Genomic DNA, 26,241 nt, shown 5'->3' on the forward strand with positions numbered 1-26,241 from the left:
GGGACAAGGCAGGCACTGTCCACAATGAGGCTGTGATTTTGTTTTTGTGATACAGGATTTTTATTTACCTGGTGAATGAATCATTTTTACCCATGGTAAAAAGAACATTTTTCAACCTGTACAAAGGGTATACTTGAAGTTTCCTTCCCCAGAGGCAAACCCTGCACTTCCTGAGTCCTCCCAGAGAGAGCTTATGCACATGTAATACATATCCCTTAGGCCAGGCATGGTGGCTCACATCTGTAATCCCAGCACTTTGGGAGGCCACAGTGGGCAGATCGCCTGAGCCCAGGAGTTCAAGACCAGCCTGGGCAACATGGCGAAACCATCTCCACAAAAAAAATACAAAAATAAGCCAGTTGTGCTTGCTCACACCTGTGGTCCTAGCTACTCCAAAGGCTGAGGTGGAAGGATTACCTGAGCCTGGGGAGGTCGAGGTTGCAGTGAGCAGTGAAGCCACTGTACTCCAGCCTGGGCAAGAGTGAGAAAAAAGGTTCAAAAAAAGGAAAAGAAAAAGTACACAGTTCTGCACTTGGTTTTTTTAGCTTAATAACCTACTTTCTGTAAAATCCAGTAAGACAGTAGTCTGAACTGTACTCCTATCACACAGTTGTGCCATCATTTTCTGAATTGGACCCTCTGTTGGTGACTTAGGTGCAGCCTGAATGAATAGCTTTGACCACACTCTTTAGTATCTAGGGTATGTGCTACTGGATAACTTACAATTTTTAAGCTGGGGGTAGGGTGGTTAAGTACTCCCTGAAATTATAACAAACTATACAGTTTTCCCAGGTGGGGCCCTACAGCTTTCATCTCATTCTGAGTCAGAAAAGGATGAGAACCGACATTCTTACAGGATCAAAACTGGTTTTTGGCCACGTATGGTGGCTCATGCCTGTAATCTCAGCACTTTGGGAGGCCGAGGTAGGTGAATCACCTGAGGTCAGGAGTTCAAGACCAGCCTGGCCAACATGGTGAAACCCTGTCTCTCCTAAAAATACAAAAATTAGCCAGGCGTGGTAGCGGACGCCTGTAATCACAGGTATTCGGAGGCTGAGGCAGGAGACTCACTTGAACCCAGGAGGTAGAGGTTGCAATGAGCCAAGATTGTGTCACTGCACTCCAGCCTGGGGGACAAGAGACTCTGGTTTTTGCAGCAAGTAACTAATTTATGGTGTCAAGACTCCTGTCCTTTTTGGGCTTCCATTTCTCCAGCAGCATTTCCACAGTACAGCAGCAAGAGGTAGGGTGTGGGTTCAAGTAGATGTTGGTTGAAAACCTGAATTCCTAGCTGTGCAACTCTGGAAAGTTAGTCTTTCCAAGCCTCTGTTTATTGGAAAATGAGGATATCACTGCCTGCCTCACAGGAGTGCAGTGAGTTGATTGGATTCTATTCAGCACACAGAATATCTGGTGCATGGTTGGCATTCATGCTAAAGTTCTCTTCTGTTGATGTTTTAGAACTAAGAGTTATCATTTAGCTATCTTCAGCTATCATTTAGCTCTTAGTTCTAGAATATCAACAGAAGAGAACTTTTTTTTTTTTTTTAAGAGACAGGGTCTCGCTATGTTCCCCAGGCTAGAAGAGAACTTCTACCAAGAATTTCCTCACTCCATACCCAGTTCCTCTATAAGCATAAAGGTGATGCATTCCAGTGGTATATGGTGATACCAAGCTAGTAGACTGTGGGCACACTTTGCCATTGAGGACGAGATAGTAATAAGATATACACTTGGATTGGTTTCTCTTCCAAAAATAGTTCCATTTAATATAGTCATTATGTGAAAGCTAATCAGCAAGAAAGGAGATTGATAGACATGCTTAGGAAAATAGCTACATACCATACCACCACACCAAACTTTTTTTTTGTTTTTTGAACAAACGGAGAAAAGACAGACCAGCCAGGATGACTTCCCACAGGGAAGGGATTTAAGGGCTGCCCCCATGAATTTCTTCAGGCCACAACAGCTACTTCCTCCTCTTGTATCTGTAAGAAAATCAGAGAGTGAAGACCAGAATGAGGATGGAGAAGCTCCTTTTCCATGAAAGGTTTTTATCCCTAATCCCAAACAGCCATAACCTATGCCCCTCCAAAACAGCCAGTATCACCTGGATTTAGATTTAAAGTTTCCTCCTCGTCTCTGGTGGGGCAAGCCCAACTGTTTCCTTTCTTCAAAAGAAGGGCTGTGAAAGAGAAGATGAGATGCTGAAATGAGCAAGCTGTTGAACAAATGGGTGTTGTCTCACCCCCACCCTACCCAGCTCCTACATGAAGCAGCAGCATCTCTGGGATGCATCATTTTCAGGCCCTAAGTTCTAAGCCTTTATGTGTTTCCACCTGATAACGTGTGTTTCTGGAAGTCAGGGCCCAACTTTAAAATAAGGTTGAAAGAGGCCCTTCTTAAGTATATACAACTACTTGGGAAGCTTAGTCTGCCCCTATCCCAACCTTGGGCTGGGGAAAGTGGCGTGGGACAACATGCCTAAGAGCAAGCCAGGACTCTGTTTGGGGTTCTGTAGGATGGAACTTGAGATGAGTTATCACTCCCCTGAAGGAAAGCTCCATTTCTGAACCCAACAATGTACTATTTCTCCTCCAAGGCAGGAACAGTGCTAACTGAACACCCGTCTCCTGGTCTCATCTCGGGATCCTCAGGTGGCCCTGAGAGGGGTGGGGGGTGAAGAACAGACAGGTACCCTTGAATTTACATAGTATAAAGCTATAGGTATGTGAGAACTGGGAACGGGGAAGGAGGGAGAAGACTCATAGCTTCCATTAGAATACCAAGGGCTCCATGATGACTTAAAATCCTACCCAGCTCGATACTGTTTCAGGGCCTTCTTGCTTGTGTTGGTGAGTTCTTCATCAAATACAGATTTCTTCCCCTGCTTCTGCTTCTTGGCTGTGCACAGAGAGAATGGGTTACATATGGTTGTCTTTGGCCCAAGCTCCTAAATCTCCTTAAGTTCAAGGTAATGATTCCAAGTTCAGTGGATGCTCTGGCATCCAAAGACTATCTTCATTCTGTCCTCACCAGATCCTCCAAGTAGCAGCTGGTAAGGCCTTAGGTTCCGGAGTCAGAAAAGCTGGCGTTCAAATCCTAGTTCTTACCAACCACAAGATCACTGCACCCCTTACACCAATGGAGGGATAGCTGTACACATTGGCACATACTAATTACTCAAATCATGTGGGCTATCGTCGTCATCCCTCAGATTTTCTCCCTGACCCAAAGCACAGGTTTCAGGAAAACCTTCCTACAAGCTCCTTTGGGGTCCCCATTCACCTACCAGGACCTCTCACTGGCTCCTCCTCAGGCATTGCTCGGGCCCGCTTGGCTCTGCGATTCCTCTTCGCTAGCCGTTCAGCAAACATCTGCGCCTTGAGGATTTCAAACTGGGACCTTTCCTCTGCCTAGGGGGAGTGGGGAGGTGTGAGTGTGGAACACACCAGGCCGCTCTGACCCACCCCACCGAGTGGGTCCAAACTCCAAAAGGGAGGCCACTCACTGTCATCTCCCCCTTTTTTTTGGCATCCTTCATAAACTTCTTCCTTTTCTTCTTTCCTCTTAAGGCCAAGTCAAATTCCTGCAGAGCTTTGGCAACTGGGATGAGAAGAAAGCATAAGATTTCAGGGATGATTTTATCTTTTTTTAAGCTTATGATAAGAAGTACACATGTTTTAAATTGGTAAGTTAGCCGATTAAAATGAAAAGTGGCAAGCACCACTTGGCCGGGTGCAGTGGCTTGTGCCTGTAGTCCCAGCACTTTGGGAGGCTGAGGTGGGTGAATCACCTGAGGTCAGGAGTTTGAGACCAGCCTGGCCAACATGGTGAAACCCTGACTCTACTAAAAATACAAAAATTAGCCGGGCATGGTGGTACACCTGTAATCCCAGCTACTTGGGAGGCTGGGGTGACAGAATTGCTTGAACCTGGGAGGAGGCTGCAGTGAGCTGAGATCGCGCCACTGCACTCCAGCCTGGGCGACAGAGCAAGACCCTGCCTCCAAAAAAAAAAAAAAAAGCCGCAAGCACTTCTTCCACTGACTACCTCCATCTCACTAAATAACATGCTTTTCTGACTATTTCTCAATCCATTTAAGATACTCATTACAAACCTCCTGCTATGAAAGATGAAGATTTAGGTCACTTACACTACTTTACCACCAATACGGTTATGACTCTATTTTTATCAGAAATTTAACTTATAAACAGCCTTTTTTGTCCCATCAAATATAGACAGTATTTCTAAAACTGCTGGTATACCCTCTAGGAGGGTAATTTTGCAACCTCTAACATAACTAGAAATACAAATATCCTCTGACCCACTATTCCACTTTTAGGAATGAATCCTGCAAGGCAAATATATACTTGCTTAATTGTAAAAGGGCATATGTACAAGGTTATTCACTACATCACTTGTTTATAATAACAAATGATTGTTTTTTGGGTTTTTTGTTGTTGGTGATGGTGGTTTCTTTTGAGACAGGGTCTCATTCAGCTGCCCAGGCTGCAGTGCAGTGGCAGAATCTTAGCTCACTGCAACCTTGACCTACCTAGGCTCAGATGATCCTCCTACCTCAGCCTCTCAAGTAGTTGGACTACAGGCATGTGTCACTACGTCTGGCTAATTTTTTTATTTTTAGTAGAGATGGGGTTTTGCCATGTTGCCCAGGCTGGATGGCAAATGATTGTAAACAACCTCAGTGTCCCTCAACAATCTACTCATATGATGGAGGAACGTGAAGCCATTAAAAAAAAACCAACAGGGGGCCGGGCATGGCGGCTCACGCCTGTAATCCCAGCACTTTGGGAGGCCTCAAAAAAACTAATAGGGGGCCAGGTGCAGTGGTTCACGCCTGTAATCCCAGCACTTTGGGAGGCGGAGGCAGGCGGATCACAAAGTCAGGAGATCAAGACCATCCTGGCTAACATAGTGAAATCCCGTCTCTACTAAAAATACAAAAAATTAGCCGGGTGTGGTGGCGGGCACCTGTAGTCCCACCTACTTGGGAGGCTGAGGCAGGAGAATGGGGTGAACCCAGGAGGCAGAGCTTGCAGTGAGCCGAGATTGTGCCACTGCACTCCAGCCTGGGTGACAGAGCAGGACTCCGTCTCAAAACAAAAAACAAAAAGGGCAGCCATGTGTGGGCCTATATAAAACATATCTCTAAGCTTCAAAATTAAGTGAAAAGGCAAGGCATAGAACAATATGAACTTATAAGTGTTTTGGGTGTTTTTTAAAGGAAGATGGAGAGGAAATCTATATTAAATATATCCTGACCTTTAAAAAATTATTTTTATTGTGGTTATATATACATATATAAAACAAAGGTTGCCATTTTACCCAATCTTAAGTATACAATTCAGTGGCATTACTTAAATTCACAACATTGTATAACCATCACCACTAACTGTTTCCAAAACTCCTACCAGGAGGCTACTCACTGCCATCATCGAAAACAGAAGCTCTACAACCACTAATAATTTCCTATTACCCTCCTTCCCCTAGCCCCAAGTAATCCATAATCTACTTCTATCTCTGTGAATTTGCCCAGCTAGGTACCTCAGGTAAGTGGAATCAGACAGTATCTGTCCCTTTGTGTCTGGATCATTTCATTCAGCTTAATATTTTCAAGGTTCATCCTTATGGAATGTATCAGAACTTCATGGCTGAATAATATTCCATTGTGTGTATATATACACACACCCCAAATTTTGTTTATCCATTCACTTGTTGATGGACATAGTTTGTTTCCACCTTTTTGCTATTACGAACAGTACTTCAAAGAACACTGGCATCTAAGTATCTGTCTGAGTCCCTGTTTACAGTCCTTTACGACAGTGGTCTCCAATCCCCAGGCTGACGTACCGGTTCCAGTCCATGGCCTATTAGGAACCAGGCTGCACAGCAGGAGGTGAGCGTTGGGCAACCAAGCATTGCCACCTGCGCTCGGCCTCCTGTCAGATCAGCAGCAGCATTAGATTCTCATAGGCGCATGAACGCTATTGTGAAGTGCGCATGCGAGGGATCTAGGGCGTGTGCTCCTTATGAGAATCTAATGCACCCCCCAACACGCCAAATGTGGAAACACTGTCTTCCACAATACTGGTCCTTGGTGCCAAAAAGGTTGGGGACCGCTGCTTTACAGTATAGAACTAGGAATGGAACTGCTGAGTCCTGTGGGGTAATTCTGTATTGAGATTTCTGCAGAACCTCCCTGACTTACTTTTCTCCTTCTTCCTCTCTTCTTTGGTCTGGAACCAGTTCCTCTCGGGCTCTTGGACCACTGCCTCCTTCCCCTTCTCCAGGAGCCGCTTTGCTGTATTGATCTGTAGAGATAACAAAAGGATGCCTGCTGTGAAACCTTTATCTACTAACACAGGAAGCCATGGCCTGCAAATGCCTGTGGCTCTGATGGGAGAAACATTTCAGAAGGGCAGCACTGGCAGGGATGCAGCAGCTTGCTCACTGAGCAGCCTCGTGAACAAGATCCCACCTTGCAGCCTCACCTGGGCTTCCGACTGCTGCATCTCTTTCTCCTCCGCCTCTAGCTGCAGAACTGCATACACATCTTTCTCCATTTTCTCAATCTTGTCCCGGAATTTGAGGATGACATCTCAACGGGAGAAAATAAAAAGGATTTAAAAATAAGGGTAGGCCGGGCATGGTGGCTCACAACTGTAACTCGGCACTCTGGGAGATTGAGGTGGGAGGACTGCTTGAGCCCAGGAAGTTGAGGCCAGCCTGGGCAACATGGCCAGACTGTGTCTCTACCAAAAAAAAAAAAAAAAAAAAAAAACACCAGGCACAGTGGCTCAGTGGCTCCCGCCTGTAATCGCACGCTTTGGGAGTCCAAGGCAGGTGGATCATCTGAGGTCAGGAGTTCGAGACCAGCTTGGCCAACACTGTGAAACCCGGTCTCTATTAAAAATACAAAAATTAGCTGGGTGTGGGGGCACACACCTGTAATCCCAGCTACTACTCAGAAGACTGAGGCAGGAGAATTGCTTGAACCCACGAGGCGGAGGTTGCAGTGAGCCAAGATGACACCACTACACTCCATGCTGGGCGACAGAGTGAGACTCCATCTAAAAAAAAAAAAATTAGCCATCATGGTGGCATGCACCTGTAGTCCCACCTACTCAGAAGGCTGAGGAGAACTGCTTGAACCCAGGAGTTCGAGGCAACAGTAAGCTATGATCGCACCACTGTACCTGGGCAACAAAGCAAGACCTTATCTTAAAATTAAAAAAAATAAGGCGGTGGCTCAAGCCTGTCATCCCAGCACTTTGGGAGGCCAAGGCGGGTGGATCACGAGGTCAAGAGATCGAGACCATCCTGGACAACATGGTGAAACCCCGTCTCTACTAAAAATATAAAAATTAGCTGGGCATAGTGGCACACGCCTATAGTCCCAGCTACTTGGGAAGCTGAGGCAGGAGAATCGCTTGAACCCGAGATGCGGAGGTTGCAATGAGTCAAGATCGCACCACTGCACTCCAGCCTGGTGATAGAGCAAGACTCCATCTCAAAAATAAATAAATAAAATACGGGTGACTACTAATACTATGTAGCTGATGAAAATAATTTAGCTGTGCATTTACTGACATAGGAAATGGTGTTTGTAATGTGTGCCTTCTCTGCTTCATACCCCCCAAAGTCAGAGTGGCCCCTGCCTACTGCTCTGATCTTCTGTGTGTCCCTGCTCACCACGCCTGAGCCTCCTGCCCTTTCTCTTGTTCTCACACACTAAGCTCGTTCCTACCTCACAGCCTTTGCCCTTGTTCTCTCAGCTCAGCACTTTGCCCTCAGACCTCTCCTGGCTGCCTCATTCTGATCATCCAGGACTCAGCTCCAATGCCAGCTGTGCAGAGGTCTTTCCTTAACAGCTTAATGAGGCACTCTCTTCCTGTTGTTCTCAATCACATCTACTGTTAGCTTATTTATTGTCTCTTTCTCCCACCACAGTGACAGCCCTGCTTTGTTCCCTGCTGTATCCCCAGCACCTAGAACATAATAAATAGCACTAGGCCCACAGCAGGACTCAATAACTAGTCACTGATTAAATAAAGACTATGAAAATGAAAAAAATAAAAGGGACATTTAAGAAAGGAAAGGCCGGGCGCGGTGGCTCAAGCCTGTAATCCCAGCACTTTGGGAGGCCGAGACGGGTGGATCACGAGGTCAGGAGATCGAGACCATCCTGGCTAACACGGTGAAACCCCGTCTCTACTAAGAAATACAAAAAACTAGCCGGGCGAGGTGGCGGGCGCCTGTAGTCCCAGCTACTCGGGAGGCTGAGGCAGGAGAATGGCGTGAACCCGGGAGGCGGAGCTTGCAGTGAGCTGAGATCCGGCCACTGCACTCCAGCCCGGGGGACAGAGCGAGACTCCGTCTCAAAAAAAAAAAAAAAAAAAAGAAATAAGAAAGGTAAAATGGTTTGAAAGGACATACACCTAAATGCTACCAGTGGTGAGCTCTTTGACACAGAATTACATTTTTGTTTTTTTATTTACTAATTTCCATCAATCAATATATACTTTTTATTTCATTTTTTAGAGACGGTCTTGCACTTTTGTCCAGGCTGTAGTGCAGTGGTGCAATCATAGCTCACTGCAGCCTCAACCTCCTGGATTTAAGTGATCCTCCTGCCTCAGCCTCCTGAAAAGCTGGGACTACAGGCACACACCACCACGCCCAGCTAATTTTTTTTTTTTTTTTTTTTTAAAGAGACAGGCATCTCACTACATTGCTTAGGTTGGTCTTGAACTCCTGGCCTCTAGCAATCTTCCTGCCTTAGCCTCCCAAAGTGCTGGGTTACTTTGGGTTACAAAGGCAAGAGCTACCATGCTCAGACTAAATATGTATTATTTTTATAACTTAAAAATTTTTAAGGCTGGGCATGGTGGCTCATTACTGTAATCCCAACACTTTGGGGGCAAAAGGTGGGTGGATTGCTTCAGCCTAGGAATTCAAGAACAAAACAAAACTAAAAAAGACTTTAAAGAGGTTGTGCTTTATAGGACCCCCACAGATCAGAGGAACAAAAACAATGAAAGGACCCAAAAAGAATGAGTACTGATCTCTCTCTTCCCCCCACCAATAGTAAGGGAAAGAGGAGGTTAGTGAGAATTTTGCCCCAAGCGACCCTCTCTTCCTAATTTTCCACCTAAATGGGGCACTGTGTTTACAATTCTGTCATAATTCCCTTCTACACACAGGAGGCAAGCTCAGAGAGGTGAGGCAAAACCTGTACATGGTCACTCGGCAAGGAAGCAGCAGGGCTAGAATTCAAATCTGGCTCTGAACTGCAAAGCCCTTACACTCTGCCCTTGCCCCACCCACCCAAGCCATTCTGCACTGCCACAGGGCTGCCTGCTCACCTTGGGGAAGTATCCTGGCCTTCACAGGGGCCTTGGCAGCTTTTACAATCTCCTTCAGCATCTTCCGCTCATCTTCTCCCACCAGAGAGACTGAGCGCCCAGCCCTGCCAGCACGCGCTGTTCGCCCCACCCGGTGGACATAATGCTTGATAGTATTAGGCATTGTGAAGTTGATTACCTAGAAGGTCAAAAATGAACATCAGTCAGGCCTGGCAAGGGAAGGGGGGTGCGAAGAGGCAAAAAGACTTCCACCAAAAGTCCAAGGAAGATAGGGTCTGCTCACCGTTTTGACCCCCTCAATATCAAGTCCACGGGCTGCCACATCAGTGGCCACGAGGATGTCAATCTGTTCATCCTTAAAACGCCTAGAAACAATCACAAACAGCTGTTCATCCAGACACCCTCCCCTAATAATGTTCCACAAGAGCCTGAGCCAGCAGAGGACAGAACAGGGCATTAAAATGGGGATAGATTCTAAATGTGAGCACATGGGATGTTTACACCCACCCTTCAACAACCCATCACACAGAGCAAGCGTAGTTCTGTGTCTGCTAACAGCATGGGCAATTGTCTCAGTTTAAATCAGCCTATCTTTAACAAACACCTTTCGGCACCCTCTGATGAACAGGGTGGAGAGTTCTAAAGGGTTCCTCCTTGCCAACCACCTTGATGCCATTCTCTGAGGATTAAACAAGAAATCACGTGGAAAGCACACAGCACAGTGCCTGGCAAAGTAGATGCTCAAGTAATGGCTGCTGACTTTGACTCTAAATCTTGTTCAATCAGACCCAGGAATGTTCACCACTCTCAGAAAGCTTCAGAGAAGGGACCATGTGCTGCCTTTCCAAGCCGGCTTCCTCTGTCACCCCACACAACAGCTCCCATGCTAGGGACAAGCACCCAAGGGCATGAGGGTCATCTCTGACTATGAAGTTGGAGTTCTACATGCATCTAAGACATGACCTCACAGTGGTTGGGTTAAAATGTTCAAGGCCAAGATCATCCTATGTGTCCCCTGCTAATGCTCTAATAGAATGCTCAGGGTCCTCTTCTTCCCTCTATCTGCTCTGCCCCAGAAGGATGGTGGGAGCCTGAGTCCCCACCCCAAATGTTACCGGAGGGCCTCCAGCCGCTGCGTCTGTGACAAGTTGCCATGGAGCTCGCCCACCTGCAGTCCCATGAGCCCCAGGAGGATATGCATGCGGTGGGCCTGCTTCTTGGTCTGCGTGAACAGCATCACATGGTCAGTGAAGGTCCTCGTCAACAAGGCTGGCAGGAAGAGAGGACTGAGCTGGCAGCTGTTTCTAAGCTCTTATTCAACATGTACCCCCTCCTCATCCACAAAGTATGGTCACTGTGCCTGGCACTGGATAGACAGGCATTGTCCCTGTCCTGTGGAACTCAAATTCCAGGGTGGATACAGAGAAACCAATTCCTGGGGGGTGAAAAATGTTGTAAGAGAGAGTGCAGGGAGGAGGGGAAGCAGCTAAGGGCTGGCCTCTCTGAAGAGGTGACATTAGGTTGAATGACAAGGCAGATGATCCATGGGAAGATCCAGGGGAAGATTCTAGACAGAGGAAATGGCAAACATGAAGGCCCAGAGGCAGGAACGAGCTTATAGTGAGAAGTGCAAGCAGGCGGCCGGATGTAGTGGCTCACGCCTGTAATCCCAGCACTTTAGGAGACCAAGAAGGACAGATCACTTGAGGCCAGGAGTGCAAGACCAGCCTGGCAAACATGGTAAAACCCTGTCTCTACTAAAAATACAAAAATTAGCCAGAAGTGGTGGCGAGTGCCTGTAATCCCAGCTACTTGGGAGGCTGAGGCACGAGACTCATTTGAACCCAGGAGGCAAAGGCTGCATTGAGCCAAGAGCGTGCCATTGTACTCCAGCCTGGGCGACACAGCAAGACTCTGTCTCAAAGGAAAAAAAAAAAAGTGCAAGCAGGCGAATGTGGCTGGAGCCATGAGCAAGCCTACATGGCTGGGGACCCCGGGCAGGCAAGGGCCAGGCCCGAAGAGTCCTAAAAGACTCACTAAGATGTTTGGATTTTAGTCTAAAACCAATGGAAGCCACCGCAGGGTGTTCAAATAAGGATGTAACAAGTACAAATGTCTTCTGCAAGCAATCATCATAAATGCTCTGCAATGCAGTCACAAACGGCCGAGTGGAAGCGGGGAGCTCGAGCAAGAGGCTGCACAACGATCCAGGCGACAGACCAGTGGTCTGGACTGATGCGTACAACCGCAGCTGATGCCAAGTGGTTGGGAGTTGAACAGGACACAAAGAGGATTAGTGAGGCGATAAGGCAAAGGGAGGAAGGACCCATGGAGAAGTGAGGCAGCGGATCATCGTTAGTGCAGTGCAGCCTCTGCGCTGGGGAAGACTGGATGGCAGAGGCGCGGGGGAAAACCAAACACTTCGGCATGGACACCACGAGCTCAAGGAAGCTGACCAGCCCACCCTGCCCAGGCTCGCCCTCAGCTGCCACCTGCCACGATGGCTTCCCGGTCTCCTTCCCGATTAGGCCGGATCCGGATGAACTCCTGCCGCAGGAAGGGAGCCACATCCGTGTTGCTGTTCACAAATATCCGGACAGGATTCTTCAAGGAGACAGAAGCCAGATCTTTCACCTGCCAAGCGCAAAGCCGGGTTTGCTCAGCTGGCAACCGGGTAGTGGGGAAGGAGGCAGCAATGCTCACCCCAGGCAAACCCCCTCAACCCCAGTCAGGGTCCTCTGCACAGCCCCCTCTGCGCACACCTGCCACCCGCCACAGAGAAGTCCCTCGGCCCACCTCGTCTGTCATGGTGGCTGAGAAGAGCATGGTCTGGCGGTGGTGGGAACACATTCGGATGATCTCCTTCATCTGCTCCTCAAAGTACTCATCCAGCATCCTGGGAGCAAAGAAAGACATGTCAGAACTGGGGAGAGTGCCCTTCGGTCACAGTGAGGGGCATAGGATCGCATACCGGCTGCTGTTTGTTGTCACTGGTTACATTTAGGAATCATCTATTTTATTATTTTATCTTTTCACCAAGAATTATCATTTTGCCACATTTGCTTTGTCTTTTTGTGGCAAGTCAGTCGCAGATGTCATAACACCTGACCCCAAATATTTCAGCACACAACTCCTAAGGACTAGGGCCTTCTCTTACAGTAACACAACTTCATCAACACGCCCAAGACTTTCAAGCGGGTGAATATCTAAAGTACAGGCCACATTCACATTCCTTCAGCTGCCTCCAGGTGTCTTTTTTTTTTTTGAGATGCAGTTTCACTCTTGTTGCCCAGGCTGGAGTGCAATGGCGCAATCTTGGCTCACTGCAACCTCCGCCTCCCAGGTTCAAGCAATTCTCCTGCCTCAGCCCCCTGAATAGCAGGGATTACAGGCATGCACCACCACGCCCAGCTAATTGTGTATTTTTAGTAGAGATGGGGTTTCTCCATGTTGGTCAGGCTGGTCTCAAACTCCCGACCTCAGGTGATCCGCCTGCCTCAGCCTCCCAAAGTGCTGAAGTTACAGGTATGAGCCACCATGCCAGGCCAAGTGTTATTTTATAGTTACCTTTTGTTTTAGTACAAGAACCAAAGTTCCTGCCTTGCAACTGGCTGCCACGTCTCTAGTCTTCTTGCATCTAGAAAAGCCCCCTCAGCCTGGGCAGCATGGCAAAACCCCGTCTCCACAAAAAATACAAAAATGGGCTGGGGCCGGGCAAGGTGGCTCATGCCTATAATCCCAGAACTTTGGGAGGCTGAGGCGGGAGGGTCACTTAAGCCCAGGAGTTCAAGACCAGCCTGGACAACACAGCAAAACCTTGTCTCTACTTATTTAATATAAAATAAGCCAGGCATGGTGGTGTGTGCCTGTAGTCCCAGCTACGTGGGGGGACTGAGGCGGGAGGATCACCTGAGTCTAGGAAGTAGAGGCTGCAATGAGCTAGTGTTCACACCATGGCACTCCAGCCTGGGTGACAAAGGAAGACCCTGACTCAAAAAAAAAAAAAAGAACGAAAAGGCCCCTCATCCTTCTCGCACTCTGGATTCATCTAATTGTTTCCCAGTAACTGGATTCAGAGAAATTCTCAAGGGGACAGCACTGCTGGGCGCAGCTGTGCCCTGTATTCATGCTCCATCACCAGACACTGACGGCCGGTTTGTTCTAGAACCAGGGATGTGAGGTTGGTCACTGGCTATAGTGTCTGCCAGATCGCTCCACTGTAAAAGATCCTTTTTCTCTTTATATATAATAGTAATCTGTGAGATTCCTTGGATTCCATATTTTCAGCAAGCCCAACCCCTTACAGCATTTCTCCCCCAGTGCAGGCTGCAGTCTAGGTCCAGGTGTCACACAGAGCTGTCTTCTGATCTTCCAAATCTCAAATACTTCCTCTGCCTTTTTTGGTCTTTTGAGATACATACTTGAATAGTTTCCCTCCCCCTTTAAAACCTGAACCAGATCAAGTCCCCTTGACTTAAAATGATCTCCTTTTCATCCTTTAGGCCTCAGGAATGGGTCTTTTGTTCTGAGGGAGTCAGCCAATCGGTTATTCAACAAGTATTTACTGAGTGCCTGCTATATACTAGACACGCCCCTATGCATGTAGCCCCTTCATGAATACTGTATCCTAGGGAGACAGGGGAGACATGGCACTCCATGAACCCTCAGTGACAATGCAGGCAGGACGGGAGGAGCAAGTTAGGGCAGGACCATCACAGGGCGGCCAGCAAAGGCCCCACTAACAAGGTGACAACTGGAACAGAAACCTGAAGGGGCAGGAGATGGCTCCAGGCTGAGGAAAAGGCAAACATAGAAGACACAAAGTGGGGGCATGTGGACAGTCTGTGCTGACAGGCGGGCTGTGGGGTGTGAAAACAGGAGAACACGCAGAGAACTCAGAACAGCTGGAAGGATGGAGCTGCCATTCCCCAAGCTGGTGAAGATTCAGGGAGGGGTGTCAGGATCAGAAGCGGTTTAAGGGCCTGTAACCTTAGCATGCCCTGGGGCTGTTTGAGAGCTCCTTCCCCTGCCCCGCCTCCAGCCTCAGTCCAGAGTTCAGGAAGAGTTCCTTCTGTTCAGTCCCAGAGCAAAGAGGTGAGCAGACGGCACACGTAAGAGAGGAACAGAGCTGGGGGGCAGGGTGGGGGGAGAGGGAGTCCCGGCTGCAGTCACAGAGGCCCTGTGGGAGCCGCGCTGGCACTTCCTCTTCCTCCCTCCTCAGCTCCTCGACACTGTGATGTGCGTATGTCCTTATCTCCCATTTACAAACGAGAAAAGATTTTGTTTTGAGAATCTAAATGTTTCCAGATCTCCCTTAGGAAGTGGCAGGGCCAACATTTGACCGGCCTCATCACTTAACCACCATAATAGAGAGAGAAAGAGAAAAAACAGGAAAACACAGGCTAAGGCTGGACAGAGGCCCCAGCACCAGTGGCTGATCTGGTATCGCACACCAAAGGCCATGGCCCAGAGCCGCAAAGAACAACGCAGTGTAGCAGGTCCACATCCTGGTTGTGGGCCTTGGAACCCCACAGTGCCCTGGGCCCCACGCTGGGAGGAGCACCTGTCAGCCTCATCCAGGATGAGCACCTCGATGCTGCTCAGGTGGAAGGAAGGGCAGTTGTGGAGGTGATCGATGAGCCGGCCTGGGGTGGCGATGAGGATGTCAGGCGCTGCCCGAAGAGCTGCTTCCTGAGACTTCACGTCCAAGCCGCCTGCAAAGAGGAAGAGCCCCACCAGGCGGCCAGGTCAGCTGCTCATGGGTGTTGACTGAGCACCAGCCACTCACCAGGCCTCAGGCCAGATGCAGAGGAAACCACTGAGAGAGTAAGACTAACAAAGGCCCAAGCACATGGGTTTCCCAACACACTGGGAAAGACAGATCATGTCATTAAAATTGTGCTAAGTGCAAAAATCAACAATGATGATGACACAAAAGCACTTCAGAAGAGAATGCATGGGCTAGGAGCGGTGGCTCACGCCTGTAATCCCAGCACTTTGGGAGGCCAAGGCAGGTGGATCACTTGGGGTCAGGAATTCGAGACCAGCCCACCCAACATGGCGAAACCCCATCTCTAGTAAAAATATGTAAATTAGTTGGGCGTGGTGGTGCACGCCTATAATCCCAGCTACTTGAAAGCGGTGGGAGAATCGCTTGAACCCAGGAGGCAGAGGTTGCAGTGAGCCGAGATCATGCCATTGCATTCCCGCCTGGGCAAAAGAGTGAGACTTCCTCAAAAAAAAAAAAAAAAAGAGAATGCCTGAAACATCCAAGGACTAAGAGAAGCAGCTGTGGAAAGTGATGAAGTCTCTGTTACAGGGAGACAAAGATCACTTCTGACTTCCAATTGCACAAGGAGGACAAAATGCAGGCTAGATAACACTATCATATAACTTCATTGGAAAAACGCTGTCCAAAATAATATTTATTATTCTCACAAAGCAAAAATTATATTCCAAATTTGTTCAGTACCAAGAAAAAAATGTTCATAGTTGTCAGGTTTCATTTGTCAAGGTTGGTTAAGTTTCAATCAAATCCCACCTGCCTAAAGCACTATGAAAACACGTCAGCTGGGCACAGTGGCTCACACCTGTAATCCCAGCACTTTGGGAGACAAAGGCAGGTGGATCACAAGGTCAGGAGATCGAGACCATCCTGGCTAACACAGTGAAACCCCATCTCTACTAAAAATATAAAACATTAGCTGGGCGTGGTGGCGGGCACCTGTAGTCCCAGCTACCTGGGAGGCTGAGGCAGGAGAATGGTGTGAACCGGGAGGAGGAGCTTGCAGTGAGCCCAGATCACGCCGCTGCACTCCAGCCTGGGTGACAAAGCAAGACTCCATCTCAAAAAAACAAAAAAACATGTCTTCCAGGTTTTTTTTTTTTTTTTTTTTTTGAGATGGAGTCTCACTGTGTTGCCCGGGCTGGAGTGCAATGGCCGGATCTCAGCTCACTGCAAGCTCCGCCTCCTGGGTTTTTATGCCATTCTCCTGCCTCAGCCTCCCGAGTAGCTGGGACTACAGGCGCCCGCCACCTTGCCCAGCTAGTTTTTTGTATTTTTAGTAGAGACGGGGTTTCACCGTGTTAGCCAGGGTGGTCTCGATCTCCTGACCTCGTGATCCGCCCGTCTCGGCCTCCCAAAGTGCTGGGATTACAGGCTTGAGCCACCGCGCCCGGCCGTCTTCCAGGTTTTAAGTGTTGTGTTCAATCAACACAAAGGCCTATCCTGGCACCTGGCACCAACACCAACAGATGGCAGGGCACATCCATCCTCCACCCCACCACAGTCTCTGAGGGGCTGGCAACCCTTGGCCAGAAACTCACCCACAGCCAGGCAGGTGGTGATGTTGCAGAACTGGGCCAGCTGTCTGGTGACAGAGTGCACCTGGATGCCCAGCTCTCGGGTGGGCACCAGCACCAGCACGCGGGTGACTGGAGCCTGGCGGGGTTTGTAAATCAGACGCTCCAAGACAGGCAGGGCAAAGGCGGCAGTTTTACCTGGAGGGAAGGGCAGCAAGGAAGCAATGAGAAGACGTTCAGTTCCCTCCAGGGTTAGGTTTTCACCAGAGCACAGAAAAACCACGTCTGGTCGGGGAAAATAAAGGAATTAATTTTTCATAGAATATTTTTTCTGCTTTCAAATCATATGGTCAGGCTCACATATGTAATCCCAGCACCTTGGGACACCGAGGCAGGTGGATCACCTGAGGTCAGGAGTTCAAGACCAGCCTGACCAACACAGTGAAGCCCCAATGCTACTAAAAATACAAAAAACTTAGCTGGGCATGGTGGCAGAAGCCTGTAATCCCAGCACTTTGTGAGACCAAGGCAGGCAAATCACCTGAGGTCAGGAGTTCGAGAACAGCCTGGCCAATACAGTGAAATCCCATCTCTACTAAATACATAAAAATTAGCCAGGCATGGTGGTAGGCGCCTGTAATCCTAGCTACTCAGGAGGCTGAGGAAGGAGATTCGCTTGAAACCGGAAGGCAGAGTTGCAGTGAGCTGAGAACGCGCCACTGCACTCTAGCCTGCGTGACAACAGCAAAACTCTGCCTCAAAAAAATAATAATAATAATATGGCCGGGCGCAGTGGCTCATGCCTATAATCCCAGCACTTTGGGAGGCTGAGGCAGGTGGATCACGAGGTCAGGAGTTCAAGACAGCCTGGCCAAGATGGTAAAACCCCATCTCTACTAAAAATACAAAAATTAGCTGGACATGGTGGTGTGTACCTGTGATCCCAGCTCCTCAGGAGGCTGAGGTAGAAGAATCGCTTGAACCCGGGAGGTGGAGTTGCAGTGAGCCGAGATTGCACCACTGCACTCCAGCCTGGGCAACAGAGCAAGACTCTGTCTCAAAAAAAAACTTTACTCCTCTGACATGACAGGGCCAGGAAGCCATGGTCACAGAGATCAAGGATACCGCAAGAGCATTAAATGAAAATGACCTTCACCAGACCCTTTGAAATTTGTGGCCCATTACTAGACCGGGCCCATTACTAGGCCCAAACATCCTCTCATGCACTGTTTATCTTACAAAATTAATCCTTCAGTAGGCCAGGCATGGTGGCTCATACCTGTAATCCCAGCACTCTGAGAGGCTGAGGCGGGTATATCACTTGAGGTCAGGAATTCGAGACCAGCCTGGCCAACACAGTGAAACTCTGTCTCTACTAAAAATACAAAAATCAGCCAGGTGTGGTGGCAGGCACCTGTAAACCCAGCTACTGGGGAGGCTGAGGCAGGAGAATCACTTCAACACAGGAGGCGGAGGTTGTAGTGAGCTGAGATTGTGCTACTGCACTCCAGCCTGGGGGACAGAGTGAGACTCCATTTCAAAACAAAACATTAATCCTTCAGTAAACTGAATAAGCTCTGCAGTCTAGGAAACACTGTTATATCAGTGTCAATTTCCTGGTTTTGATTTTGTCCTACAGTTATGTGGCATGTCACCACTGATGAAGGATTCGAGAGACCCTACACACTATTTTTGCAACTTGCCATTGATCTACAAATACTTCAAAATAAAATGCTTAAAAATTTAAAAGTCCTTTACTCTCTCAATTGCACCAGTATATCTTTTTTGTGTTAAAAAAAATTTTATGGCCAGGCACAGTGGCTCATGCCTGTAATCCCAGCACTTTGGGAAGCCAAGATGGGAAGATCGATCACTTGAACCTGAACCTAGGAATTCGAGACCAGCCTGGACAATAAAGTGAGACCCCTATCTCTATGAAATAAAAAATAAAAACAAAATAGTTCAAAAAACCAAGAGTATTTATTTAGCAAAACAGACTTTTGGTAAGTCAGCCTAGAGCCCAGCCCTGGCTGTAACACCCTTCCGCCTACCCCGGGTCCCTATCCTTTTCACCTGTCCCAGTGGCTGCACAGGCACAGATGTCCTTCCCCAACAGACCCACAGGTATGCACGCCTTCTGGATCGGGGTGGGCTGCTTGAAGCCCATGGCTGTAATGGCCTGAGGAAAAAAGACTGAGTCAGACAGGGTTGAGCAGGGGAAGTCTCAGCACGACGCAAACAGGGCAGGTTTCCAGACAAGTGGGGACCACACCAATCCCCACCAATCATTCATTCCATAAACATTCACTGAACTGAGCGCCTACTACATGTGAGGTGGTGTTCTAGACACTGGGGACACAGCAGTAAATAAAAGAAATAAAACCCCTAGCCCTCAGGAAACTTACAGTCTGGTAGAAACAGACCAAAACCAAACACACGTCATATGGAGATATGCTGCGGAAAACAATGCAGCGGTCAGAGGGGCAGCGGGGGAGTGCTGTTCACAGTAGGGCTGCCAGGGAAGGTGTCACTGAGCAAGGGATACTGAGTTGAACCCTGAAGGAAGCTAGAGAGCACCCCCAAAGATTTCTGGAAGAGGGCCGGGCGTGGTGGCTCAAGCCTGTAATCCCAGCACTTTGGGAGGCCGAGATGGGCAGATCACGAGGTCAGGAGATCGAGACCATCCTGGCTAACATGGTGAAACCTCGTCTCTACTAAAAAATACAAAAAACTAGCCAGGCGAGGTGGCGGGCGCCTATAGTTCCAGCTACTCGGGAGGCTGAGGCAGGAGAATGGCGTAAACCCGGGAGGCAGAGCTTGCAGTGAGCTGAGATCTGGCCACTGCACCCCAGCCTGGGTGACAGAGCCAGACTCCGTCTCAAAAAACAAAACAAAAAAAAAAAGGTTTCTGGAAGAGGCTTCCAGGCAGAGGGAACAGCAAGTGCAAGGGTCCTGAGGAAGAGGAGGCCTGACCTGTTTGAGGGCCAGCAAGGAGGCCAGTGTGGCCAGAGCAGAATGAGTGCAGAGGTGTCATCAGAGAGGGCCAGAAGGGGCAGAGCCTTGTAGGTCAATATAAGGACTTGGGCTTTTAAGCTGAGTGAGACTATAAAGTAGTGAAGGGCTTACAGAAGAAGAGGGACATGATGGAACTCATTGCTTAAGAGAGTTCTCGGCCGGGCGCGGTGGCTCAAGCCTGTAATCCCAGCACTTTGGGAGGCCGAGGCGGGTGGATCACGAGGTCAGGAGATCGAGACCATCCTGGCTAACATGGTGAAACCCCGTCTCTACTAAAAATACAAAAAAAAAACTAGCCGGGCGCGGTGGCGGGCGCCTGTAGTCCCAGCTACTCGGAGGCTGAGGCAGGAGAATGGCGTGAACCCAGGAGGCGGAGCTTGCAGTGAGCCGAGATCGCGCCACTGCACTCCAGCCTGGGCGACACAGCGCGAGACTCCGTCTCAAAAAAAAAAAAGAGAGTTCTCTGGCAACTGTGTGGACAAGAGAGTTGAGGAAGGCAAACAGATAAGCAGAAAGTCCAGTTAGGGGTGGCTGCAATAATCCCATGGTTGCCAAAATAAGCCACTACTGGCCAGGCGCAGTGGCTCAAACCCCAGCACTCTGGGAGGTTGAGGCAAGAGGATTGCTTGATGCCAGGAATTTGAGACCAGCCTGGGCAACATAGCAAGACTCTGCTTCTGCAAAGAAAATTTTTTTTTTTTTTTTTTTTGAGACGGAGTCTCACTCTGTCGCCCAGGCTGGAGTGCAGTGGCTGGATCTCAGCTCACTGCAAGCTCCGCCTCCCGGGTTCACGCCATTCTCCTGCCTCAGCCTCCCGAGTAGCTGGGACTACAGGCGCCCGCCACCTCGCCCAGCTAGTTTTTTGTATTTTTTTAGTAGAGACGGGGTTTCACCGTGTTAGCCAGGATGGTCTCGATCTCCTGACCTCGTGATCCGCCCGTCTCGGCCTCCCAAAGTGCTGGGATTACAGGCTTGAGCCACCGCGCCCGGCAAGAAAATTTTTTACAAGAAGCTGCTACCTTCAGAAGAGGGCGGGAAAGGTTCATGTCCTGGAACGAGAGGTTTTCATCGTACTGAGAGGCATCTTCAAAAAATCCTCCTGCTTCCTACGCCAGAAAACCAAAAGAGAGATGAGAATTCAACAAAAGGGCCAAGAAACCCAAATGACCTTAAACTCCTTTCAGATTGCCAGCAAGCCGCACACTATCTTGCAGCCCCGAGCTCACCTGTCCTTTCTTCTTCTTCTTCCGATCCTTTACTTTGAGTGTATCTATGGAGAAAAACTTAGCTGATGACCACGGTTCAGACTTACAAAGCACTTGCATTCTGCTGGACACTGTCCTAAGTGCCAATACCACACATCAGCCTCTGAGGGGTGACCATCATCAACCTCATTTCACAGATGAGGACACTTTGTGGCAGCATGGTGAAGTAACTTGCCTAAAGTCAGAGAGAAAGCTAACCCAGTGTCTCTGGTCCAGAGACCAGGCTCTCGACCACTACACTGTATTATGATGCTTTAGCACACATTTCTGCAAGAAATACTTAGTGAGGGCAGAAGCGGTGGCTCACGCCTAAAATCCCAGCACTTTGGGAGGCCGAGGCAGATGGATCACCTGAGGTCAGGAGTTCAGGATCAGCCTGACCAATATGGTGAAACCCCATCTCTACTAAAAATACAAAAATTAGCCAGGTGTGGTGGTGTGTGCCTGTAGTCCCAGCTACTTGGGAGGCTAAGACAGGAGAATTGCTTGCACCCGGGAGGCAGAAGTTGCAGTGAGCCAAAATTATACCACTGCACTCCAGCCTGGGTAACAGAATGAGATTCTATCTCAAAGGAAAAAATATATATATATATTGAGCACTCACTATGTGGCTGGACCCATCTGAGTATGTCACCCCAAATGAGTTTGTATCACAGAGGCATCCGGCAGCCGCACGGGGCTAAATGGGAAAAGAGTAAACTACCTACAAAGTACAACAACCCAAACAAAATCCCAAGAGAAAAGAGAACCTAAAAGAAAGGATTCAGCGGGCACAGTGGCTCATCACTCCTGTAATCCCAGCACTTTTGGAGGTCGAGGCGGGAGGACTGCTTGAGCCTAGAAGTTTGAGACTAGCCTGAACAACAAAGCAAGAGCCCATCCCTATGAAAAAAAAATTAGCCAGGCGCAGGGGCATGCACCTGTAGGCCCAGCTACTTGGGAAGCTAAGGCAGGAAGATCACTTGAGCCAGGGAGTTCAAGCCTTCCAGTGAGGTATGATGGCACCACTGCACTCCAGCCTGTGGATGGAGTGAGACCACATCTCTTTTGTTTTGCTTTGCTTTGTTTTTTGAGACAGGGTCTCATTCTGTGGCCCAGACTTAAGTACAATGGGACAATCTCGGCTCACTGAAATCTCCACCTCCCAGGTTCAAGTGATTCTCATGCCTCAGCCACCTGAGTGGCTGGGATTACAGGTCCATGCCACCACATCAAGCTAATTTTTGTATTTTTAGTAGAGACGGGGTTTTACCATGTTGCCCAGGCTGGTCTCAAACTCCTGGCTTCAAGCGATACACCCATCTTGGCCTCCCAAAGTGCTGGGGTTACAGGCATGAGCCACCGTGCCCAGCCAACATCTCTTAAAAAAAAAAAAAAAATAGAAAGGAGTTCAATGGAGTTCAATGTAGTAGGCAGAATATCTTAAACTGTGCAGAAGAGTGAAGGAAACCCTACAAAATAAAGGAGGATGCCTTCTGATCTCCTGTCCCCGTTGCTGACACCTCCGCCGTAACGTCTACCTGCTTTGGTGAGGATGTTCTCATCAGCTGATGAGTAGTCAGTCTCTGAGGCTTCATCTTCTGAGCCTTCCTCATCATTCCCTTGAAGGTCTTCCTGCTCTTTTGGTTCAGAGCCCTCCTTTGTTTCTTTCTCCTTCTCCAACTTCCCAGACTTGGCTTCTTTAACCTGGGAAAAAAAAATTAAAGCGAGGGTGATGACAAACTTCTACAGATCCAGAACTTAAGTAGAGCAACAGGAAGCTCTCCGGCCTGAACAGACGGCTGTGGGGATTCTCAGTACTGATGCACAACAAACGCACAGAAGAGCGTGCCTGCCCCAGCCATGCCCCGCTCTGTAAGGGCTTCCAGAGAGATGCTGGGGTCGCGGTGAGAGTAAAGTGTGGGGCATAACAATGAGAAATAGCCACTTTTCCCCTCACCTCTGTTTTCCTTTTCTTTCGAACTTTCTCAATCTTCTCATCTATTGTAGTGGCTGCCCTCTGCAGATAAAAATAAAGAGGTGAAAAGAAATTTTCATTGAAACATCGAATAAGAGAACAAATTCTTCATAATTAATTTGAAAAAGAAAAAATATTGGCATTCTCTGAAAATATATATACATATTATATATACAAAAATTTTAAAATCCTCTCCAGATGATCTTGAAAAGGCAATGCTGGTAAGGCTGAGCGCAGTCGCTCACGCCTGTAATCCCAGCACTTTGGGAGGCTAAAGCAGGCAGATCACCTAAGGTCGGGAGTTCCAGACCAGCCTGACCAACATGGAGAAACCCCATCTCTACTAAAAATACAAAATTAGCTGGACATGGTGGCACATGCCTGTAATCCCAGCTACTCAGGAGGCTGAGGCAGGAGAATCCCTTGAATCCAGGAGGCAGAGGTTGCAGTGAGCCAAGATCGCACCATTGCACTGGGTGACAGAGTGAGACTCCATCTCAAAAACAAAAAAAAAAACACAAAAAATTAGCTGGGCGTGGTGGTGGGCACCTGTAATCCCAGCGACTCGGGAGGCTAAGGCACAAGAATCACTTAAAGCCAGGAGGCAGAGGTTGCAGTGAGCCAAGATAGCGCCATTACACTCCAGCCTGGGAAACGGAGAGAGACTCTGTCTCAAAAAAAAGAAAAGGCAATGCTGGTTTATTTCAATCAGAATAAGGACCAGCAAAGCCTGGATTACACTGTTCTGGACAGGCAATCTTTCTCTCTGATGCACATGAAATGGTAAATAACTTGGATGCATCTTCTAGTTTAACCAGATTCACAGAAAGGCATGGGATCTTGGCAAACAAGCAGATGACAATGACATCTGTGGTAGCTTTGGCTGTGCTGTGTGGGCAGGGACACTGCACAGTGACACCACAGGAGACACCTGGCAAGTGCTCATACTTCATTTGGTATTAATCAAGATGAGACTTCCCCAGCAAGCAGACTCAAAAAAAAAAAAAAAAAAAAGACAGTGAGTCATTTCTGATCTCATCAAAAGTATACCAGATACTTTCTTTCTTTTTTTTTTTTTTTTTAAACCAGTTATTTTCAAAGGAGTTCTAGTATCTGCTGAATGTAAACAGATGGTCAGTCAGGTCAGGACTAGGCCCTGAAACCCACAGTCCAATCTTAATAGTCCAAGGTCTGGAACTGTCCATCACTGTCAGACTCACCTTCTTCTTGAGTTGGCTCATGACATCAGCCAGGGCCCAGCTGCCATCATAAGTCCCCTCCTTCTCAGTGAAAACGAAGTCAGGATTGAAATCAGCACTGCGGTTCTTCCCCAAGGCTTTTTGTCGTCTGCCCAGCACAATAGGCCCCTGGGAAGAGTAAGAGACAGAGTGACTTTGGGGCTGAGATAAAGAACAATAGAAAGGAAGAAGGGGACAGGCACAGTAGCTCACACCTGTAATCCCAGCACATTAAGAAGCCAAGGCATGTGGATCATTTGAGGTCAGGAGTTCAAGACCAGCCTGACCAACATGATGAAATGCAGTCTCTACTAAAAATACAAAAAAGACAGGCATGGTGGCTCACGCCTGTAATCCCAACACTTTGGGAGGCCAAAGTGGGCGGATCACGAGGTCAGGAGCTCAAGACCAGCCTGGCCAATATGGTGAAACCCCGTCTCTACTAAAAATACAAAAATTAGCCAGGTGTGGTGGCACGCACTGGTAGTCCCAGCTACTCGGGAGGCTGAGGCAGGAGAATTGCTTGAACACGGGAGGCAGAAGGTGCAGTGAGCCAAGACTATACCATTGCACTCCTGCCTGAGCAACAGAGTAAGACTCCATCTCAAAAAAAATAATAATACAGAAAAATTAGCTGGGCGTGGTAGCGCATGCCTGTAATCCCAGTTACTCAGGAGGCTGAGGCAGGAGAATTGCTTGAGCCCAGGAGGCAGAGGTTGTGGTGAGCCAAGATTGCACCAGCCAGTAGGCCGCCCACGCCCACAGGGGACATCAGGGAAATGGGGGCAGTGTGCAGGACCCACAGGCTGCCTGAGGAGTCTCTGCAGAGTGGACAGGCCTGGGGCTCTCTACCAGCAGGCTGGAGAGTTTTAAGCAAGGGAGGTCTCTAACGTGACTGTATCACAAAGAGATCCTTCTGCTGCTAAGCGAAGAATACACTGGAAGTGCTCAAGATAAAGAGATGAAGTATGTTTGGACTGGTGGTGTGCTGGTGTGCAGGCATGAGACAGCAGTGGCCGGAGCTAGGGTGGGTACAGTGTGAATGGAGAGAGGCGGGAGAAGCTTAAGAGAGATTCATGAGCTAGCTTGCAGAGCACTGGCGGCGCTGAGGAAGAAAAAACTATCAAGAATAACTCCAAGGTTGCTGGCTTGAGAAGGGAACAGTATGAGAGCGAACACAAGTTCAACTTTGGAGGAGTTGAATTTGTAGAGGCCATGGGACATCTGAATAAATGTATCAAGCGGACAGATGAGACTGCAGAGGGGACAACATCTAGGCTGAATGTTTGAAGGGCAAGCATCCTTTTCAGAACACCGATCCCTCTTTAATTGCCATACTGCTTAATATCTGCAAGCCCCCACACCACCATACGCTTCAGAAGAGTGGCACTCACCTTGTTCATTGCTACGTCCCCAACGCTTAACACTAGGTCTAGCACACATAAGTATACAATAAACACTGGCTCGATGAACATATGAATGGACAGCTAACCACGGCTCCTTGAGCAGGAACCAGGGCTGACTTCACCTCTTACAAGGTGTAAGAGACCTGCATGTCTCTTACACAGGGCGTGGTTAAATATCAATTCAGTGAATGGATACTGAGTTCAGCAAGGAGACAGGGAACGACATGGCCAAAGAAGCAGGCGGACGTAGAGAAAACCTAGTCGCCGGAAAACTGAGGAAGATCTTGGGGTCCCGGCGAGATCCTTTTAGGGAAACTTCCCGGGCTGGCAGGCGATGATGAGGATTCGGGGACAGGGACCTGAGGAATCGCGGGGAAGAGAAGCAGTCAAGGAAACTCAAAGACCAGAACCGTCCTCATACCTCTTCTTCCTCGTCACCAGAGTCAGACTCGGGCTCCACCGGCACCTCGTCATCCTCGCCTATGGTCCCGATTAAGCCGAGGTCTGCAAGCATGCTGTCGCAGAAGCCACTTCCGGAAGCGAGCACAGCGTGCGGACCAGCCCTTGACTTTTGGCCACCTCCTCGTCATCATTGCGCATGTACCATGCGTCACTTCCGTTCGAGAGCCCCTGCCCCTCTTCCCGTTACGACCTCTTAAGAGTGCGCAT

The 26,241-nt window shown here is 48.6% G+C and overlaps 1 protein-coding gene across 1 annotated transcript; it reads right to left on the bottom strand.

Moving 5' to 3' along the window:
* Positions 1-1,738: 1,738 nt before the first annotated feature.
* Positions 1,739-26,241, bottom strand: DDX27 (DEAD-box helicase 27). Its single transcript, XM_025400425.1, has 22 exons — positions 25,994-26,241; positions 24,149-24,295; positions 22,911-22,970; positions 22,492-22,657; positions 20,933-20,976; positions 20,726-20,812; positions 18,765-18,870; positions 16,716-16,889; positions 14,953-15,103; positions 14,156-14,248; positions 12,186-12,285; positions 11,882-12,023; positions 10,505-10,658; positions 9,673-9,754; positions 9,390-9,567; positions 6,516-6,622; positions 6,233-6,335; positions 3,512-3,606; positions 3,293-3,416; positions 2,817-2,904; positions 2,111-2,185; positions 1,739-1,988 (listed from the first exon to the last, which is right to left on the bottom strand). The coding sequence occupies exons 1-22, from the start codon at positions 26,084-26,086 to the stop codon at positions 1,970-1,972; spliced, it is 2,388 nt and encodes a 795-aa protein (XP_025256210.1). The 5' UTR covers positions 26,087-26,241; the 3' UTR covers positions 1,739-1,969.

This window comes from Theropithecus gelada, chromosome 10 (genome assembly GCF_003255815.1).
Source record: "Theropithecus gelada isolate Dixy chromosome 10, Tgel_1.0, whole genome shotgun sequence".
NCBI classification, from domain to species: Eukaryota; Metazoa; Chordata; class Mammalia; order Primates; family Cercopithecidae; genus Theropithecus; species Theropithecus gelada.